Source organism: Zophobas morio, unplaced genomic scaffold (assembly GCF_036711695.1).
Source record: "Zophobas morio isolate AGI-343-1 ecotype UQ-CSIRO unplaced genomic scaffold, CSIRO_AGI_Zmor_V1 ptg000224l, whole genome shotgun sequence".
NCBI classification, from domain to species: Eukaryota; Metazoa; Arthropoda; class Insecta; order Coleoptera; family Tenebrionidae; genus Zophobas; species Zophobas morio.
This window is the reverse complement of record NW_026972328.1, coordinates 127304-149464: the sequence shown is the minus strand read 5'-3', so window position 1 is coordinate 149464 and position 22161 is coordinate 127304. Positions and strand designations below refer to the sequence as shown.

Genomic DNA, 22161 nt, shown 5'->3' with positions numbered 1-22161 from the left:
TGTACTGAAACTATTTGTGGTCATACACAACTTAACAGTTTGTATAAATTTCATTTAATAAACATTAATAGTTAATATCTTTTTTAAATAAAAGCTTAGATATAAAAAATTTTAGAGGTTATAGAAATTTTAGAATTGACAACGAGAAAAAAAGAGGAAAAGGTAAACGTTAAGTATTGAGCTATCTCAAGCATTACTAATTAAATTTTTTTTTTTAAATTCCTTATAAAATTCTTTTGGGATTAACTTATGTTTAACCCTTATGAAAAGTTGAAGTGTTCCTCAACATCTTTATATATAAAATAGGAAACCTCTTAAAAGAGGGTCTGCAGACTAGCTAAGTTTTGATAGCGTCATTTGTTGAACTCTAATAAATTACAGTCATGTGTTTATGCTTGACTACTTTTTTATATTTTTTTCCTGAAAGTAATAGCCTTTTCTTCTACGGGACAATTAATTGATCACTCCTCCTTTTTTTCTCCATCATTATTTAAATTTTCTATTAGGTAATTTAATTTTTTAAAGGTTGTTGTCATTAAAGGAACACTGCATCCTTTGACTAAGAGAGAAAAACTTTATTAAAAAGAACTGACTTTAAGAGAAAAAATGAATACATAATGCTCACATATTGCTTTTACCAATGCATATATATAGATTATATTGACGAGAAACAAAAACGATACACCTTCAAATATGTTATATATAACCGAATGCTATAGCACTTTTTTTTTTTTGGAGTCAAGTTTAATTGACAATAACCTAAAAATAGTATAACAATAACAACACTAAGAGTAATGGAAATAATATTATAACAACTTTACTAGTGTAACAAGTTAACATTAAAAACATTAATAATAGTATTATTAGTAACTGGTGAGATTTGGTAATATTATTTAAGAAAGAGCATTTATTTGGAACCCAAATTTCCCTAACTTTTTTATCTTGGGGTTTCTATTTCGTTATTTTTGATGTCTGTTCTTTAAAGGTTAAATAATAGGTTTAAGGGAGTTACGCCACTAACTACCTGCATTTAGCCTCAAACCTTGCTATGCCCTCAAATTTGTATGCTATTTCCTATTACCCTAAGTTTTACAAAGGACAATAAGCACTTCATTTACATGAAAGGAATTGGCGTATGCTGCTTATTAGCATTTATAAACCGAATAAATATCATGACTCTCCCAAAGTACTTGGTATGTAATCAAGCAAGTAAACAAAGTATTTTAACATTAGGTCAAAATGTGCGATACATAATACAAACAAAATTATATTTCAAATCATACTAAGCTAGTTTTAATATAGTGCCGAAAAGAAAACTGATAAACCAGCTTGTAGTAGCCTACTTATTGGTCAAAAAATTCATAACCTTTAACAGGATTAAATACATGTCTAATATGTTTTTTTTAAAGTTAGTAGCTTATAAATCAAGAAATCTAGAGTGTCTATGTCAACATTTTAATTTTTGTTAGACAAGTTGCAAACAGATATTTGTCTTAAAATCAATTAAAAATTATACACACCCCAATTTTTAGAACCATTTTAAAGAAAACAGGCTGAATCGTCTCATTTTAAGGATAACAGGAACTTATAAGGTAGTGGTAATAATTTATTGTCGGGTACCAATAACTTGCTTTGTACATGTATAAATGCCCTAAATGGTTATTTCATTTTGTGCCTGTAAACTGCTTAATTCAGCGGTTATAGAACAAGGAACAATATTAATTATATTTTAGTGCTTATTAACAGTTTCGTTCAATGGATTATGCATCGTTTAACTCTGAACTAGAAGAGTACGGCAGAAAAGTTTTTGAGCCTTTTTATAACATGGTTTTAGAGTGCAATGATTTTTCAAGTAAGAAATTAGTAAAACTTCTCAAATTGCACAAAGAATTATATTATTCTTCCCTGCCTCAAAAAGAAAGTAAATTTACCTATAAAATTTATCATTAAGATACATTACAAGGTTACTTAATCAAAAAAAACAGGCCTTAATGAAATAATTCGGATATGCAAATACTGGTTACATAAAATTCAATCAAAAATTGTTTACAACAGGACTCGGGAAATCAGGAAGCTTTTAGCTGAAAGTACACTCGGAAAATTGGAGAATGAGATCAATCAGATTTGTTTGGGTTTTAATGGAGAGGACTTCACGGCATCTGATTTAAACTATAATAACATAAACTTAGATATAATTAGTAATAAAAAAGACCGCGATGTACAGTTAAATAGTGACAACCTGCTTCAAAATCATAGAAGTTATAATTTATTAGCATTTGAAAGAGCTGGTATGATCACACCTTTAAATTAAGTGTATTACTACTTATAATATTATTATAAACAAGATGAAACCTGTTGGAGCCCCATCATTTTATCGATGAATGATAACCAAGGAACTTCCAAAGTTGAGGTAAGGACTAAGTTACTTCAATAACTTTTCATATTTTAGTAAATAATGAAACGAAGGCGTCTTATAACAGTCTTGCCTTTGTGCCCTACACAGAGGAAAAATGGGGTATAAGTTTATTATTTTCTCGGATTGAGGAAACTCTTCAAGATTATAGGCAAGAGGTTACAGCTAAAAAACTAGCCTTTCCAGAGGATGAAGTGAGTTCACTTATTAGCAAACTGAATTTTTTTTAAAAAATAATTTACTATAGGATGAATTTTTTGCCATGTATCATCGCAAGCTGGTCATTGCTGCAAATAAAGCGGTGAGAAGGATAGTGCATATGGAACAACTTGAAAGAAAACTAAACCTCCATGATGGGGACCATATTTGCGTTCGAACTCCGCAGTCCTTTCTCTCTTCATGGCATCATGGAATTTATAACTGTGGCAAAGTTATAGAAGTTAAGAGGAACTCGACAGGATATTGTATACAAGAAGTACCCTTCACCATTTTTTGTAGAGGTTTATTACCGAGTAAAACAACTGTGTTACGGAAATTCTACAAAGAATGTTTTTCCCCTGTTGATGTAGTAAAACTTGCTCGTTCTAGAATAGGTGCTTTTTCTAATTTGTATCCAAAATATACCTCCAAAAACTTTGCTACCCAATGCAAGGTGAATTAGTTATAATAAATAACAACACTGTAATGAGATTTTATTTTCAATATTAGATGGGATTTAAAATAGAAAATACCACCCCGAAGAAAGTTGGGATAGTTTTTACTGGTATTACGACTAGTACAGCATTAGGGGTCACCACCTCGGTTTTGCTCGAAACATCAAGCGCAATTGCAGCCTCTGCAATTGTAGGAGGGGCTGCTGCTGGTGGAATGGTTCTAGGTAAAGAGAGTGACCTTCCTTTTTCTCCTAATAAACTTAAAATATTAATTAGGGGCCGCATTAGCGTTTGGAGTCGCTGCAGGAGCTTCATTCATACTCAGAAATTATTTTAACGCCCATCTAGGGAGCGGTGAATACCGCTTATGCTTGAAGTATGAAAAATATGTAAACTCTAATGCAAGAATTGCGGATAAAGATGAGATTATTTACTTTGAAATGAAAGAACTTTTGGACGTAAACAGTATAGCTATATTATGGAATCTTCTTTCAACGGAAAATTTACTGATCCTCTCCTTTAATTTAAACGGAAGTGCAAAATATTTAACAGTGCAGTCGCTGAGGAGCACCCTTCAAATTAATGATGATTTAGTGTTATACCTTTACGACCATTCCTCTAAACTTTTTCAGGAAATTAATAAAAATGATGATATGAATTTGCCACAGGCGTGTAGCTTAAGGATAAAGCATTCTTGCCTACAGTTTGCCGAGTAATAATTATATAAGAAGCGGTAATACGTTGTAGATAAATAGAGAAATAAAGTTTTAAATAATAAAATTTTGCCATTGCATTTAGATAACCGAGATATACATTAACCTACATTTTACCTGTCAAAGTAAAAGTTATTTAAATGAGGTGTACTAAGATTTAAAAAGTCAGAAGAGAAAAAGTTTTACCGACACAGCTTGTAGAATACAATAAAATACATAAATTCCTCTTAAGATTCATGAGTTATATACATTTTTTTATTAAGTAATTACCTAATAAACATACCAAGTTTTCTCTCCTCCTCTACTTCTTTTTTTTTTCTGTATATTTCTTCGACAGTTTAAATTTAAAATAATGGATTAATATTCCTGAATAGTCAGTCAATAAATTGTCCCTTCTAACATTATCAGTACCTCGAAAAGCTAATATTTATATTATACTTGGTAATATGTTTTGACTCTTTTAAAACGGGAGGCTAGCTTTCCCAATGGGCCAAGAAGTGTCTTAAGACAGCAATTAGATTTTTCATTTGTTAGGCTTTTTAAGAACTTGCAAGGGATGGACTTATTTATACCGTACTCGACATCTTTTTTTTACTTGTCTTCACTACTTTTTCTAAACTTTTCATACTACAAGCCTCATTGCTGCTACTGAAATTCTTCCTAGTTCTACCCCTACTGTAAACTTTACTACCACTATCACCGCAATAATTTTATATTCTACTAGAATTATTATATTTCCTTTTACTACTTTAGATAATATTATAATTTTAAAGGTGACATAACCATAATCTATCTGGCCGTAGTTTTAAATATTCCCTACAAACTGAAACATTTTTTTAGCATTTTGCTAAATTTCTTCACTTTTAAAAACTTCCGCGTACTTTACAGCTTTAAAACTTTTTTATAGAGGAATTAGTGAATTCAAGGTTTTCGCCTTTTCATTTACGGGAGCCCTTAGTTTACCTTTTACTTAGACATCCACATTTTTGTAAAGTTCTTCAACTGCGCCACATACTTTTTCCTTCGCGATCAAAGGCTTTAATTTTTAATTAAGCCACCACCTAGTATCTTAACATCTCGTTTGCATCACAACTCTTTCTTCAAAGCTTTAACTTCTCTTTTCTTACATTCACGCTGCTGCTCACGAAAGCTAACTAATGATTTTTCGCGTTAGCTAACTTTAAAGTATCTCCCGAAATATTAACGTTCTTGTTACAAAGCCTTACTTTTTTAAGTAGGGTGTTGTGGCAAAAGTTCAATTGCTACTTAGTGCCCCACTCTCATAGTCTCCCAAATAGACTGTAGCGCTCGTAACAATGAAGACGATAAAAAAAAATACAAGTTGAATACCATATTAAAAAGAGAAATTTTATTATTCTTCTTAATTAAACCACTTTACGAGGGCCTGCAAGTTTACGTTAGATAGGTTTTTTTAAAACTATGAGTCAGGCAGATAGACAGAGTATTTGCTCTGAAAAAACTTGGTTTCACCAGTGGAATTGTTTTATTTAGTGAATCTACACATTTTAGCGGATTAATCGCGCACACTTCAAGGACATATCCAAAGCTACAGTTAATGTCTTCAGAATACTTCCTTATTTCCATTAACTTCTATATAAGGCAAGGCCATTTTAATCGGGGTTTTAGCAATATACGCCCAGATGGCTGCATGAGCTATCAGGCCCCTAGCAGAATGGCACATTACTGTTCCGTGGTGTGCATACGATGTCAGCAAAAAAGGAAGAAAACGAAGCAGAAGAAGAGACGGAAGAAGGTTGATTATAGTTTTAACAACTCACAGTGTTTATCGCCTTTAAACTAATTTAATTACTTAGAAACATTATATAACGATATTACCCAAGATGATGATGACGAACAACCTATTTTCGACGTTAAAAAAACTCGCCGATTTCGGGCCAAACAAAACGCCCAAAAGTTAGCTTTGTTGTTAGATTCTTTTACAGAAGAACAGAATTTAAGATATGAAGCTTTTCGTTGCTCAACTTTTCGAAAGTCTGCCATGAGAAAAGTTTTATTAGAGTTTACTAATTCTGTTTCTAACGAAACCGTGATTATCTTTTCCGGCATTTCTAAGTTATACTGCGGTGAAATCATTGAACGTGGTAAGCTTTTTTATATATACACTTGTTTTCAAAACTTTTTAAACCTTATATTTCTAATGCGTAAGCTCGCGTCGTTCAGGAACAATGGATGGAAGAAGGACCTCTACAACCAAAGCATATAAGGGAAGCTGTGAGAAGGTTTAGCCAATGTTACTGCTGCGCACATAGATATTACTCAATCTGACTTTCTTTAATCAACAAGGCTTAAACACACAGGACTTTCAATATTGGCTGGTAGTTCGTCTAAGAAAATATTTTAATTTTTAGTTTTTATATAATTTAGTTTAAAAAGCAATTTCGTGTAAAGACCTTGTACGTATATTTTTTGTATGCTTTTTCATGTTAATAATATACTTGCTAAGGTCAAAGTAACTTTCCTCTTTCTTTAACTTTTTGTGAATTCATAGTTTTTAAAGTTAATGTTAGGATAATAGTACAAAAATAGGTACTTTAAGGGGGGGGAGGGTGTCTGAACTTAAGGAAGTTTCTCGGAAAAGAAAAACTATTATTATCTTAAGGACACTATAAAGAGGTGTTAAGCTGAAGTTTTTGCTTGCCAGAAGAGCTCCTGTTTGCAAAAACTATGTATTCAGTTGTATAATAGATTTATAGAGGCAAGATGAAGCGATCATTTTTTAAATAAAACTATTTAAGGAGTGACTAGTACAGGCCGCTGCCCATTTAGTTTAAAAACTTTAACCTCATAATCTTCTCGCCTGAGGATAAAGTCAGAAAACAGTGCGTTAAATACGTGCATAAACTGAAGAACACTATTATAGCGCAGAAGGGCTCCAGTAAAACTAAGAGCCAAGAAAAGCAGGGGACACGACCTCTGGAGTGTCTTGGCGTGGTGCAGTTTTATATACAAACCTTCTCGTGTGACGCCTCTATTGGGTCTGAGAAAAATTTAGTAACTGACAATTTTAATATAACTTACGCTGTTTGGGGGCGACCAAAGTTAAAACTCAGTTCCACGAGCTAAAACTATCATGACACACGTTCAACAAAGCCAATGCCCGTAAAGTAGGGGCTTAAAAAATGTGAACCAGAACGTTTAAAATACAAACAAAACGCTTATAGTGTCTGATACCATGCGAGGATCTCTGGGCAAAGCAGTTAATCAAAATATCGATATTGTCCTTTCCTATTCTACTCATCAGTTAAGCGGGCACTATAGTATAAACGAGAAAACTGTGCAAAAGGGCATTAGAAATAGCATTTAGTAAAATGCTTTTTACGTTTACACAAAATTCTTTTTTTTTTAAAAAATAAAGAAATTTTCTACCAGGCTATAATTTTGACCTTTTTAATTAACTTTTATTCAAGGAATAAATTTGGTGAAATTTAGATCTCTTAATTGAACAACCAATACCATTTATTAAGTTAAGTACAACATTTGTAACCTGCACGTATATAATTTCCGCTTGGAAAGTTATACTTAATTGCAACCATTTTTATTTCCTAAGTAATTATTTGCTATCGAAATATAGCTTGCTCACTTTTCTCTCGTTAAATTTGTCAAACCAGTTACTAACCTCCTCTATTTGAAGTTTATAAAAGTAGAACTTCCTGAAATACGCGCTTTTTCATAGATTACCTAGGCAAGTAAAAAACCAAATTAGTAACGTACCCCCCTTTTACCAATAAGTATTAAATTTTGACTATTTCCCGTCACTTGTACACTTTCAAATCGTCTATAGAGGCACAATTTCTAAGTCCGTTTCTTGACCTTAATTATTATCTACTTGTAAAGCAATTTTATTTAAATCTTGACAGCTTTGACGATACAACAACAAATAAAATTGCTGTGGAGTCTCTTTTACTAATAAATAATTCTTCGGACCTAGGCCAATCAGTTTCTCATTTGTTTATCTGTTAAAATTTAGTTCAACATATTCTAATTAATTAATTAGCTCGTCACCGGGTTTTCAAGTTTCTTGTTTTTCTTTGTGCCACTTAAACTTTTTTCTGTTTTTATTCAACCAAGTTATCGTTGTGACAAAAACTTTATTAAGTAACTTTCGTATGTTGCTAAATGTATTTTTTTCTATCACTTCCTTATTAGATACTTCTAATTTTTTTTTTTAAGCACTATACAACACATGCACTAACGACACAGAATATCAAGGTCCATCGAATGCATGTGTTATTGCCACTGCTACTATCTTGCATCAATGATTCCGGAATAGAACTGAAGTGTTATCAGAACATTACTCATTACCTAAATTAGTTCTTATGTACGCTTTTAGTCGAACTTAATTGCACGGTACACAAGCTTAATTTAGTAACCTAACTAGATTCCCCAAAGTTTCATAACTTTCCTGGCCGTTGGGTTGAAATATAAGCCCAACTCAGAGGCATAACCTGTAACTGAGGCCCGAGCGTGTAAAGGTTTTAATCTTACTTACTTAGCCTTTCTTAGTTCTACTTTGGTAGAACAAGCTAATTAGCATTTCTAGAGTGTTAGTTACTTTTGTTCTACCAAAGTAGAACCTTCTGCTTTAGTGCTTCATTTATGCTTTAGCCAACTATGGGCTAACGCTCCCATCCATAAAAGAATCTACTTACCAGATCCTGCTACTAGTTTAACTGAAGAGTCGACCCTCTTCATGATAAGACTTTAATAAAAATGAAAGAATAATGATTAAATGTAATGGCAAATTATCTTTAATGCTACTATTTCCTCCGTAAAAGATAATAATAGTCAATAGCATTCCTAGCATTTATCACGATACTGACGTACTGGTATTACATTAGTGCCACGTTGACACCCAACTAATGACTATCATCCGAAATTGAATCGGTATCATTTTTTTCTTTATTAATATAAGCAGTGAAAGATTTTACTATGGCTTTACGTACTTTTTTTTAAGATTGACTTTAGATATAATCTAGTTAAGAGTTGAGAGCACTTATTAATAGTATTTTTATTATAGAAAAGGTAGCATTTAGTTTGGTAGTTTATTAGAGAGCTGTTGATATTTTAACCTTTGCTCGCCTAAAAAAGCACTGATTAACGATATTACAAGATCTTTAGGGTTAGCAGATCCAAGTAAACATGGACCAGGTGCCTAAGAAGTTAACCGTATATTTATCACTCAGTGGGATTTCTATAGTTCTAATTGACAGACACGAGTTTCCATTTGCTTAAAGCACTTCGAATAAAAATAAATGAAAGGTACATTAATTCTATCTAAGCTATTAAATTGTGAACCCTAGTGGTAATCCTTCATCTAACTTTCGCAGCTAAGAGAATAGCTTAAGCGGGTAATATTTTAGGTTCACCATATAATTAATGAAGTTGCATGAAATTAACACTTGGTAGCATAAATTACTAAACCAAAACTAATCAACAATACTTATTAATAACACTATTTAGGCAAGTAATGAGATAACCTTGCTAATTGAGCAGCTTGGTAATTGGTTTATCAGGTGACACCTTAAACTAATAAGCTATTTTTTAACTTTTGATTCATAATAGTGCATGATGGGTTCTTCTAAACAAGGATTATTAATTAGTCAAACTTAGGTCGAACTTTCTTAAGTTATCAACCTGACGGTTGAAGAACCTATGGCTTTAAATTAGTTTGTAAACTTCCTATTGTTGTACTAAAATTACCAAGCAGGAAGTGCATTGTTAAGTTGTTACAAAGGCTATACTTAATAATAATCAACAGTGTTAAAAATGCTTAAACTAAAGCTTTGTTCTAACTGAATGACTATTTTCATTCTAAGATACCATAATCACGATTTATTTAACTTTTTTCGGTGCCTTAATCTTGAGGCTTAACTATACAAATAACAAACAACTTTTAATCGTTTATCTTATATAATTTTATTTTAAAATTAAAGAGACCCTAATTAAAAATAATATAACACAAACAAATATCTTTTAAATACGATAAGGATTTTATAATAAATAATACAAAATATAAGTAAAAAATTAAATGTGATTAGAAATGACATGATTTAATGTTGTTTAACAGCGTTTTATACATAATGACACAGATTGCCGTTAGCGACTATCGATTTCGTGTAGTTTTACTATAATAATTAAGTAATTTGAATTGGCCCTATAAGAGAGAGTAGCTAGTTAACTCTGTCTCGGTGCGCGTTTTCTCTTCCACGCGAAGCATCTTTTATTCGTGCAGGAACTTGTGTCAAAGCCTTTATTTGCCTTCAATCACAGTGAGGTTGGCGTCAGTTATCCTTTAAAGATCCATTTTTGGCAGCTGCTTAGGTTGGCTCCTTAATAGGGGGACTAGGCGTTGTTTTGTACCTTCCACTGTTAGCAATATCTTGGTGCTTTCGTCATTTGATGTACAATCTTCTTGCGAGTTGAACGTTTGATTTTTGCCACCAGGTGCATCGTCGTACAAATGCTTGTAACAGACAAATCCAGATATAAAATTAGCGTCCGCCATTTGGTTACTCCCCCAGGGTGCCGGTTGGCTAGGGTCTATGGTACTCAAAGGTTGCCATCCGTAGGGCGGAATGTAACGAGAATGCAGAAACATCTGTATCGGGGCATGTCACCCTCCACGGAATAAGGCCTTACTTAACTCTTGGCTAATATTGCTAAACATGGGTTATTGTAATGATTGAAAACACCTTTACGTTGTGATTACGGAGGTGCTGCGGAAGTTCAGGTTGTGTGACGCAACGTATCGAAAGGTATACTCTTAAAACTGACAAAAATGCGTCTGTAGCGGAAGGCCTGCGAACAAAATTAATTAACTACAGCTCTAAAAACGATAGCTAATTAGCTTGTTTTACCATAGTAGAACGAAAAAAGCAAGGTAAGTGAAATTACTTCCATCTTACTCTCCTGGTTCGTTGGATCGGTTGAGATATAAACCCATCTCAGGAGTAATTGGAAGGTGGAATGGGGTTTTATATATAAGCACGATTTTTTTCGTGCGCTTTTACCACGACGAACCTGGGGGATGGAACAGGCATCCTTACTTAGTTTGCTTTGTTGCTTGGTAACGAGTTAAACATAAATAAATACTGGTAAATAATACTATTAGTAACAGCGCATAATACTGCACCTTTCCAAATAAGTGTTCATTTACTTATTTATATAAAGTTTTTAATAACAAAAAAAGTACTTAGAGATCAGTTACCTAGAAAACATTAAATAATATAAGTTGTTGAGGTTAATCACGATATATAAAGGGACCCCTAAATTGAGGTACTAACATTCATAAGTACAAGAACCTAATTAATTAAATATGAGAAAAAGTAGAAAAGCTTATTGAAATTTTTTTTTTGTGTTAAATAAATAGTTAATATCATTTCAACAATATTTTCTCTTTTTGTTGCTAATTTAAAGATTAAAATTAATTTAAATATTGGCAGTTAAATTTCGTCAGAGGTATTACATACCATATATAGCACTAAGTTAATAGCCTAAAAATTCTACTTCACAGCTATTTACTTTTGAGTAATTAGTAAAACGTACAGAAAGAACTTTTTAACAAAAACATCCATAATCTTTTAGGTTGTAATTTTAAGTATGATAAATAGTGCACGTATTATATTAATTTGTTATAATCTATGCCTAATAACCGAAAAACATAATTGAAAATTTAAACTTTAAAACGCTATTTCTGTATCTAGCCTAAATTTTAGTCACTAAAGGAGTAAAAACCAATACGAAAGGTAAATTAGCAAAAAAGGGGTTTCTTAGCTTATATAAATACTAAAATAAACCAGTTTAAGAAAATAAGCTTGACATTACGGTTATCGCTCGTCATATATAGTGTAAAATTTTCTCTCTTACCGAAATAGTGTGTATTTTAATATAATAGAACCTCATGTGACAGCAGCTCTTTATTACAACATTTTTATAGTAAACAAGCTATCAGTAAATTTGTTAGATACAAAAAAAAATTAAACACTTTGCGGATCATACTGCTAAGTATAGCTTTAATTGTTAAAAACTAGCCGGTTATAAAGTCCTATAAAGATAAAAGGAGCAAAAATGTGTAATGGAGTTAACATATTATAGTGACTATTTCTATATAAAAGGGACTATCGTTAAGTTATATGGCAATAAAAGTAGGTCTAGCCGTGGGAAAAAGAAAACTAAACGAGACCACAAAGGATGCTAGGATCGTAGAAATAGAATTTAGAAGATCGCAAGAACATAAACACATAAAAATAGCGCTTTATTATAAAGAATATTGCGCAAAATCCGTTTTAAAATCCGTCCCATCTGAAAGGTAAGTCTAATTTATTTACCTTCAAGAGAAGAGGAGAAGACAATCATTTGCGTGCTCACTACAACTAATTAAGGTCAATAATTTATTGTAAACACGTGATGGGCATCAACAATACTAAATGCCCTAAAAAGAAAATTTTAAGTTAAACAGATTAGCCTAACAAGACAGTAGAGACGCAGATATGATGTCATGACATTAACTGCTTAGCTGACCTCTTCATTTCAAAAAAAACGCGTTTTTTTTATTATCTAAGAAGCTTATGCTTTTAGTAACTTGAAGAGAACGAGTATGGACAAAAATATGTTTTTTGTTTTGAGATAGCAACTTGCAAGTAAACTCCAATAGAATGTCAATGTGTACCTCATTTATTGTTATTTGTTAAAGGTTGAATTGTAATTATTTCAGAATATACTAAAATACCTTAATTTAAAAGCGTTTTTTGTTATCTTAAATAAGGATTAGAAATAGAAATTATATACATACAGTAGATGCACCCCAGCACTATCGGTGTTAAACTGAGCCCTGCTCGCCATGCTGGTGTGTTCATTTGTACTGTTAGCTTAACGTACTGGTCTTATTTAAAACAAAGTGTGACACCAGCTGTTCGTTAAGTTGTACATTAGTTACACGCTGGTGTATCGTGTGTGGTATATTCAGTTTTGTTTCAAGTAAGTTAAAGCCTAGACGTTTAAAGTAATGCTTTGAAAAGATGAAGACTTCATAATATTAATTTTTAACTATTTAATTAAAAGGCTAAGCTTTTAATGGAGGAAGTTATTACCTTTAATCCTCTTAGAATCTTAACTGTTAATGATATTTACTGTGAAGATCCTTCTCCCATTCGTGGAGGTTTATTTTGTTAAAAATAAAATTTAAACATATTTTTTTCTTTCCAAGTTACGTAGAGGCAACTTACTTTTACTTTATGCCATAACAGGTTATGCTACTCTTGCAACTATGCTGAGAATGTCTCGAGAAGAGGTTTCAAAATCCGTCACTGTTGTAGCTGGTGACGTACTCGGAGGCTCTTCCTTAACAACCTTCTTTGAAGGGTCGTGGGTAGTGGACGTTTTCCAAGAACTCAAGGTGGATTTCGCCTGCGTGGGTTTGTAGTTTTGATGTTTTTGGTAAAGATTTTAAAATTGCTGTTTTGATTTGAAATAAGGGAATCATGAATTTGATTATGGCGCAGAGGTTTTGGAGAAATTGATAGCTAAATCAAACTTTATATGGTTTGCCGCCAACGTTCGTAACAAAGATGGTATCATTTATTTTTTTAAAACTATAATTTAATTTGAAGTGCAGAATAAGGTTCGTTGCTGAAAGGCGCCCACTCCATTTGCGTACGTCACTATGAGGTAACCAACTCAACTGATCGTAGAGAAGTAGTCAGTATTGGATTTTTCGGTGTTTGTTCCGAGGACACGCCTAATCTTTCGTTTCCTGGTTATTCTTATTATAAACTATTTACTTCAAAATCTTTTCAATTTTAGTTAAAAGTTTATATTTAATGTCTTTTAGCCTTTTCTTTGGATTTGTTTATTATAATACTTTTAAGTTGTAAGGTTGATGGCATCACTTTTTTTTACTTTCTTACATTATTTAAGGAAACGAGGTTGTTTTTACCCCAGTACTCGAGTGCGTAAGGGATCAAGTTTCCGAGCTCAAGAATTGTCACAACGTTGACTACATCGTTGCGCTTACGCACTTGGATCTCTCGCAGGATATTGAGATCGCTCGCAACGTTAAAGGCATTAATCTAATAATAGGTGGTTTCCGTAAAGTTTTTATGTACACTAGCTGAATATTATATTTCGGAAAGCTCATTTGGTCATTCTGCTTAAGATTTATTATTTTACTTTAAAAATAAAAAATTCGCTAAGTATTTTTTCTTATATACTTTTGTAACCAATTTTAATGTTTACATTCTTTACAGTTTTAATAATCTTTTTGTACTTTATTTATTAGATTTATATTGCAGTTTAAACGTTATTATCCCGAAAATCCTTAATTCTTCGTTAAAATCTTTTTTTTCTTAGCTTATAATAATTAGCAAATCTTTTCAAAAAATATATATTTTTTTAAAATTTAACAAAAAAAGTTTATGAAATACAATTAATTCATAAAACAAGGCGGGCACAACCACGAGCCTTACACATTATTTGAAGGTGACACGATGATTTTTAAAGCTGGCGTCAATGCCTACTGGTTGGGCGTGGTTAGTTTCTATAAAAATATTTTACACTTTTCTGAATTTATAAATTTTTGTGCCTCATTTTTTATAAAAAACAAATTTATTATACTTATTTGGTGCAACTCTACTGTATCTACTCTTTACATTGTATACTTTATAATATTTTTATAATCTAAATTTAGAGGTCGTCTGGATGTTTAAACAATAAAATTAAAAAATTACTGCATTTTATATTACTATTGTATTAAAAGTTATTATAGTTAATATATATATATGTATAAAAAATTATTTTGCATTTGCGGTATGCATTTCCTCAATACTTCGTTTTTATTCAAGTTATTTTACCATCCAATAAGCACTAAGTTACCGCAATTAAGCAAAAATTTTTAAAAATAAGGCGCTTTTGGGTTATGCTTCTACTTAGAACTTTTTTTTGTATCCTGTAATTGAGGCAACAATTAACTGGAAAGGGGGAACATTTAAATTTTCTGTTGTGTACATCTTGATTACTTTTATTTTTTTAATTTATAATAATAATATTATTTAATTAGATTGACTTAACATTTACTGCTTCTTACAAGAAATTTTCCAACCAAAGGAAGCTGGAAGTTTTTCATAGCTGGTTTTTAATTTTTTTTTTTAATTTTCATAAATTTTTTTAATTTTTAACAGGTCTATGAAGGTAAATATTGGCTATGAACCCGACGTGTCTGTTTATAATATTCTTAAAGAAAAGTACAATGTAAAGGCTGATTACGAAAGAGGTTTACTTTAATTATTTCTGAATATAATTATTATTATAATTAATGTTTTATTATAAGCGAATGGGATGAACAAAGTTTTAGTATCGCGACTTCCATTCAGGCTAGATACCAAATTTTCTACTGTCCGTTCGAAAAGTTGTGCAATGGTATTTACTATTACCATAGCTTCGAAATGTGTATTTTTTTAACTTTAAATGAAGTAATATAGTAACAAAGCTTCATATAGAAATAGAAAAGTGATTTCAATAACTATTTTTCTTTGCGATGTTATACGTTGCCTTTAAAAATTATATATAAGCGTACACATAAAAGCAAAGCATTGGATTATATCTTTATAAACAAATAATGAACAAACATCTTGAAGTTTACACGTGCTCGGTTATTTAAACCATAAATAGTAGCAATTTCCATACAACCCAATCAAAACTTTTATAAGTTACCAATTGGTTTCACTATTACTATTATTATTATTATTATTATTATTATTATTATTATTATTATTATTATTATTATTATTATTATTACTATTACTATTACTATTATTATTATTACCTGCTAGGGAGGTCTGATAGCTGATGCCATCCGCGCTCAATGCCGGTCCGACTTGGCTTTGATAAACGGCGGATTTATACGCGGAGACAGGATATACGAAAAAGGATCGTTCATCTCCGCAAGTTTATTTTTATTATTTTTATTATTTTTTATTTTTTTATTATTTCCTTTAACTTCGCAGGAGATATAATAGCCGAACTCCCATTTAAATCAAAAGTAGTTTCGATTCTAGTAAGCGGTGAACAACTCAAAAATATTCTAGAAGAGGTCTTTTTATTTTCAATAATGTGGTGTATTAAATGATCAATGAACTTTTAAATGATAAAGATCTACATTACATTTCGATAATGTATTACAAGTCACGCAAAAAGACCTTTAAAATTATATAGTGGCATAATTGTAATTAAAATTAATATTATTATTAAAGCATCTAGCGATTCTTCCCGTGTCTCCCCGCTTTCCTCACTTTTCCTCTAATGTTGACTTTTCTTTTACTGACAAGCGCCCGCCTGGCGAACGATTGCAAGTTTTTACGGTTAACAATGAAGACGTTGTTGATAGGCGAAAGTAATTTTTATAATAATATTATTAATGATAAGAATAATAATAATGCAGCTATTCTCTGGGAGTCACTGTTTTTTCTCGCGGAAGGGGGTGACAAAATAACCGCTTATCACGGGGCTCGACGTTTAACAGAATACAATACGGTTTGCGAGTGCGTCATAGAGTTTTTTAAATCTAATCCCTTCACTTATCATAATTTACCTTGAATACCGCCAGCCAATCATACAATAAAAGTTCCTTATATTTTATTACTATATTCACCACGGATCCACATAACTGAGTTGCTTTCTTCTTCGACGGCTTTGACCAATGGAGTCTTTCTGGGTCTTTACCGAGTTATTTCTCGTTGATACAATTGGAGGGCCAGCCTCTTCTGTCTCCTCATCGTCGCCACCGGGGAAGACCCTGCAAGTTGTCGTTGATAGATTTTAATAGCAAACCGTACAAAATGAATCAACCATCTTCCAAGATTCTTATCATAATAACTTTCAAGGTTCTTACCTTGGTAAATCTAAAATAAAAAAATAACAATGATTGGTCGTAAACTAGCAATAACAACAGCCAATGTTAATATATTGACTTCAATTTGAGTTTTATATATATAAAGACCCTGCACTTATTATACGTACACTTATTAACTATATGTAGTAGTAGTATATTCTCACCTCTTTATAACCAAGCTTTCTTTTGATAAACTTAAATAGGCCATCGCTAAACATCGATTCGGACTCTTTATGGTCGCAATAGTTTTATAAATAACAGCTAAACCTTAAATATATGATAAAAACTTCGTTCATGCCGGTCCTCAGGCTTTTTAACTTCAGCAGAAATCGTGCGAGTTGGTTGTTCGGGAAGTGGAAAGTTGTCAGCCACTGGTTGTTTTTCCTCAAATGACACTTTTTCTAGACGTTCGTTGGCTAAAGTAACTTCTTCCTCTAAGTAAACGGTCCAATAAAAAGAAGAAATATTTGGAAAATAATGAACTTCATTACTCGTTTGAGTTTGTTCAGTAACAAAAGCTTGTAATTCTTCTTCATAGTAAGTAAAAAAGTCTATAAGGGATAAAGTTTTAGCAAGCGCGGAGGTTCTTTATAAAAAATAAGTGAGTACCATCATCATTTTCGTAATTCTCATTTATAAGCTCCTCAAGGCCAGCATCGAGTCGACTTATAAATAATATTGTATATAACAAACTAATATTAATGTATTTATAGAACTTTGAATCATGCGCAGGAGTAGCGCTTGTTGGTAAAGAGGCTTTAGTATTTGGATTGATGAGGGGAGTGGGTGACGTGGTTGAATAGGTGGGGTACGGCTCTGGTGTTGAAGAATATGCGTGGCTGAGCTCACTCAACTTGGCCAAATTACACATATCTGAGAAGCTCTTAAAAAGTAACAATTAAAAGTCACCTTTTTTATAGTAAAAAACAAGATTGTAAAATAAACCACAATAATATTAGAGAAACGAAACTACATGTTCTTGTAAAATAACGTTTTGATCAAAGCTTTCTTCAAGGTCAGCCACGGAAGAGGGGCTATACGATAATAATAATATGTAAACCTACCAGAAAACTTTTAATGCAGTGTCTTTTATACTTCATCTACTTATTTTATATATTTTTACTAGTTAGAAAACTTAAACATACTTTTTATAAAGCTTTGTTATCCAAACTCTTTTAAAAAAGATTAAGAATTTGTCTGCCCAAAGCGATGTGCAAATTTCTGGATAAGATAAAAATACTTTTTGAAGGTACTCGCAATACCTGAAAAACGTAATAAAAAAAAATAAAAGTATAGCATGGAAGGATAATAAATGCTTCAAGAACTTAATATTGTTCCAATAATTGTAAATAAACAGTGCCAATAGTTTTAATATAGAAACCAAGAAAAAAAAAACTGTACTATTCAGCTGCTCTCAATACTCTGTCAATTTAATAATTTAAAATAAGAAAGTAAAAATTCTCCGAATCTTTGTTACTCCCAAATTTGTTTACCCAAAAGTAGAAGTTGAAAAGTGCTTTATTTTTCTCATATAGCGCATCCCCTCCTATCGGATGACAGTCAGAGGGAGGTCGTTCTATTACCTCGACAAATCATACGGTTGCAGCGTACACTGCAAAACAATTCTGCCAATGAATTTGTGCAATCTGCCATTTGCCAGCAAATCAGCTTACTGTTTAGTAAACACAGTCTTTAAGAAAGTTTGCCTGTATTAACCGTTTGCTACTTAAAAAAGGAGGGACAGCCACCTTTTGGGGGGGGGGGAGAAGTAAGCCTTACTAAACAAGAAAACTGTATTTTCTCCATAGACTTTTCATTGGTGAAGGTCGATAGAAGCTCAACCCTCCCCCCTTCGCGTGTCCGCCTGCCAGCATCTTTAATCGGACCCCCTTTGGAGCACACTGCTGGTGCTGTCACCGAGCAAAGAAGGTAACGCATGATTACTGTAGTAGCAACCCCTTAGCAATGTGCACGTGTCTGGCAGAAGTGCGGATAACTTGGGCCTTTTTTTTGTAGTTTATATAAAAAATTTATTAACAAAGTCACCTTATAGCCAATGATAAGTTTCCTAGTTCAGCCAAGTGAATTGCATGCATGAACTTAAAGGGAAGCAAGTGAGGCATTAAAAAACTTGAATCCAACAAAGTATGCGCAAACTCCAAAATTTCGCTTTTCTATTAATAACCGGACAAAGTTTAATAATAGTAAAAAGCTTTTTTTTTAATTCGGCACAATAGAGCATATTAGAGTCTTATTATTATATTATTATTACTATAATTATTATTATTTTAAAACCTCAATAGCGGAAATATGGGGGTAAAAGAAGTTTTTATGATGAGTGCCTAAAAAAAATTAAAAGTAAAAAGGAAATAGATATTATTTGTTTGATATACAGCGAAGATTTCCTAATAACAAATACACTTGATTGCAACAATATAATAAGTAAAAATTAACAGAATCTTCACTTTTTTCAAAATTGCGAGATTATTATAAAAGTCACCCAACAAAGTCATGCGAGTTTTTTGGTGCAGCGGCTTCAGTGTATCCCCGCTAAGAAGATAACTTCATAACGCAAAAAGGTAATAGGATATGAAAAAGTTATAAACTTGTACTACCAAAAATGAGAAGCGTTAATAGATTCATTATAAAGCCGATCACCCAAAGTCATCAGAAAATATTTCAAACGGTCACTTCGATTGACCAAAAGAATAGCCACGTGCTGTTTCCAGTGGCGCAAACGGACCTCCGTTCGATCTATAGGTAAACAGGAGTTTTGAAGCAATAAAATTAGCAAATAAAATAAGCACGATAAGAGCGAGTGAACTACAATAACAATTTTATAATAAAATGCTAAAAAGGGTAGACTAACAGATGCTTGCATATTTAATTTGTCAGATTAGGCTACTCATAGCGGGCTTTAAAAAAAAATTAAATAATTTTTACCACACTTTCTCTGTCGTGATAATAAAATATTTTCAAAAAATAATAATAAATGGAAAATACTATTCTCATCAAACAGAGCGCCGGTCAACTGCATGTAAAACGTTGCAAGGGGGTGGCCCTCGTCCAAGAAGCCCCGCTAAAAATAAATAATTATTACCGATAAAAAACTTAGTAACAATAAAAACAAATATTAACTTTAACAAAGTAGTAAAGCACTTCGAGAAAAGAAGATGGGCCGTCTGAAAACGCTATGGCCAACGCGTGGTCCCAGCAGTTTCCTAGCAAATTGGCGCGTTTACATACAAAAAGGGCTTCCTTATGAACTTTATTTTCCTAGTACGGAAGGAAAACGGCACAAAGTCACCTTTCATTGCTTCGTGTACAGCCTCCTTTGTATTTCCGTACAGTAGATGCCGCGTTGTCTTATGAATCATAATAGGCTAATCAATAAAAATTAAAACCGCCAAATACTACCTCTTCAATAATTTCAAGAGAAGCTTGAGAAAAGCCTGGATTTCTTACTTTAGCAACAGTTGCCTCCTTTAACAATTCCAACACTTTTTCAAGTAAAGAATGATTCTGTACCCAATTTCTATAAAGTTATAAGTAACCACCTTACAATCTCATAACAAAAAGAGTACTCTCTAAGTAAAGCGCTATCGGTTTTAATCAATAAAAGCAGCAACTTCCACAATATCAAGGAATCCGCGTCCTCAAGCGTCTGTATCTAATTTACAATTAATTGTAATAAAAATCTCTTAATTACTAAAAATTATTACGAGCCTAATAAATTGCCTAAAAATTTAAAGTAAAAAATAATTCAAAAAAACTTTTAAATTTGTAAAATCTATTAGTTTTTCTTTGTGGCTTGGGAGCAGCGGACCAGGAAAATTAAACGAGCTTTCATCTTTAAGAACGGATGACATGTTTCTTATTATAATACTCGAGCTAGTAACACATATTTCTATATCAAAGCAAATGCAATGATTAAAAAAAGATGTAGTACTTTGTACAATCCCTTCCGAAATGAGTAATCAACTTTCCGCCAAAACCAAAATAGAGTATGGGAAGGGCTGGACGGCCGATTCTGAGACTGTAGACATCAATATTCAAAGTGAGCAGCAAAGAATACCAACCACAATGCAATATACTTAAAAGTTTCTTCTGATTTTAGTGATAATATAGAATCGCCGGACACGCGCGGCGGAGCAAACAGTAAAGAATGGCTTGGCTGAACAGGGGGGGTACCCGGCAGGCGGTGCAGGGCATAACCAAACGGCTGGCAGAGCGTTTGTACACCAGTTGTAGGGAATGCGTTATTAGTGGGATGAGGAAGGGAGCTGGTATAGCTCGGATGGTTTAGGCCGTTGTTAAAGTTTGAAGATTCTTTTACATCGTTGTGCACTACTGGAGTGGGAAGTATTAAGTTATCTTGAGGTTTATCTATATTAGCTTCGTTTTCTCTCGGTGAAAATATATCAATAAAGTTATCTGCTATAGTAAAGTTATCAAAAAATTCTACGTCAGACGCAGTGTTCTGTAGTGGGGAGGAGATTTGTTCAACATATGAAGTGGAGTTGGTAGCGTTATTCTGAGAGTTAAAGTTTGTTGTATTTAAATAAGAAACACAACTGTTAGCTTCTAAAAAGTTGCCATCGTTATTCCTATTCGCCTCACCTTTATTTGTACCAATAAAAAGTTCGTCGCTTGAAAAGTTATTAGATGGTGACGTAAAAAATTGCGAAGAAAGGGAAGAATAACTGGTTTGCGTGTTTATCGGTTTCGTTAATTCTAGGTCAATAGTTTCATTTTGACTATGAACTTTTAAAGGGGCTCGCTCAGTACCGAAATATGACTGATTTTTTCCCTTAGTTGACGCCTTAAAGTATATATATTTAAAAATTTACTTCTATTATTATTATTGTTAAAAATAAAATTAAAAGAAGAAGAAGAAGCAAATAGTTTAAATCAGTTTTCTAAGATATTAGTTGCAGAAGTAAAGTTTTGATTTATAATATTTATAATTACTTCAAGTGGATGAAAAATGGAAGAAAGTGAAGAAGGTTGCGGAGGACCAACAACGTTGCTCAAAGTGTTTGTAATATAATGGTCTTAAAACACATTGTTTAAAAAGGAAACGCATACCGTGAATCTTAAATTTGCTATATAACAAATAGAATAAAAACCTTTTTCAGAGTATTGCCTTCTCCGCATTAGCCTAAAGTTGCAAAAAATAAAATTTAAGGCCAGCTACAACAAAAAAGGAAATGCCTTCCCACCAAAGTTTTAAAAATATTGCAGCGTTCAAGAGTAGGTTTGAAGAACAAAATATTTACCTGAATACTTGAGATAGTCAAAACTTTTGCTAATAACCCTCAATTAAGCAGGTTTTGCTCACCTTCATGTTTAAAAACGGGACTCACGCTGTCACGAGGACCTTCGTTTTTTATGTACTATTCTACTTTCATTAAATACAGGCGAACTTCTCTGATCCAAGGACAGTTGGAGCTAACT

The 22161-nt window shown here is 32.4% G+C and overlaps 3 protein-coding genes across 3 annotated transcripts; 2 read left to right on the top strand and 1 right to left on the bottom strand.

The window, feature by feature from the left end:
* Positions 1 to 5450: 5450 nt before the first annotated feature.
* On the top strand, positions 5451 to 6162 carry LOC135146372 (transcription initiation factor TFIID subunit 11-like). The gene is made up of 4 exons (XM_064078544.1): positions 5451 to 5553; positions 5615 to 5902; positions 5968 to 6040; positions 6105 to 6162. Exons 1-4 carry the CDS (start codon positions 5505 to 5507, stop codon positions 6160 to 6162), a joined length of 468 nt encoding a protein of 155 aa, XP_063934614.1. The 5' UTR covers positions 5451 to 5504.
* Positions 6163 to 12650: 6488 nt separating this feature from the next.
* LOC135146356 (5'-nucleotidase-like) lies at positions 12651 to 16460 on the top strand. Its single transcript, XM_064078521.1, has 14 exons — positions 12651 to 12666; positions 12882 to 12978; positions 13067 to 13234; positions 13295 to 13390; positions 13441 to 13575; positions 13737 to 13898; positions 14262 to 14347; positions 14875 to 14945; positions 14996 to 15087; positions 15145 to 15233; positions 15647 to 15761; positions 15821 to 15906; positions 16142 to 16206; positions 16255 to 16460. Exons 1-14 carry the CDS (start codon positions 12661 to 12663, stop codon positions 16295 to 16297), a joined length of 1311 nt encoding a protein of 436 aa, XP_063934591.1. The 5' UTR covers positions 12651 to 12660; the 3' UTR covers positions 16298 to 16460.
* On the bottom strand, positions 16426 to 21736 carry LOC135146355 (protein transport protein Sec16B-like). The gene is made up of 22 exons (XM_064078520.1): positions 21676 to 21736; positions 20799 to 21526; positions 20654 to 20740; positions 20478 to 20595; positions 20289 to 20374; positions 20122 to 20239; positions 20012 to 20069; positions 19843 to 19925; positions 19708 to 19783; positions 19320 to 19458; positions 19205 to 19266; positions 19000 to 19046; positions 18751 to 18878; positions 17850 to 17966; positions 17678 to 17738; positions 17421 to 17587; positions 17314 to 17369; positions 17196 to 17255; positions 16992 to 17138; positions 16869 to 16933; positions 16662 to 16714; positions 16426 to 16608 (listed from the first exon to the last, which is right to left on the bottom strand). The coding sequence occupies exons 4-22, from the start codon at positions 20571 to 20573 to the stop codon at positions 16461 to 16463; spliced, it is 1767 nt and encodes a 588-aa protein (XP_063934590.1). The 5' UTR covers positions 20574 to 20595; positions 20654 to 20740; positions 20799 to 21526; positions 21676 to 21736; the 3' UTR covers positions 16426 to 16460.
* Between the last annotated feature and the right edge of the window lie 425 nt (positions 21737 to 22161).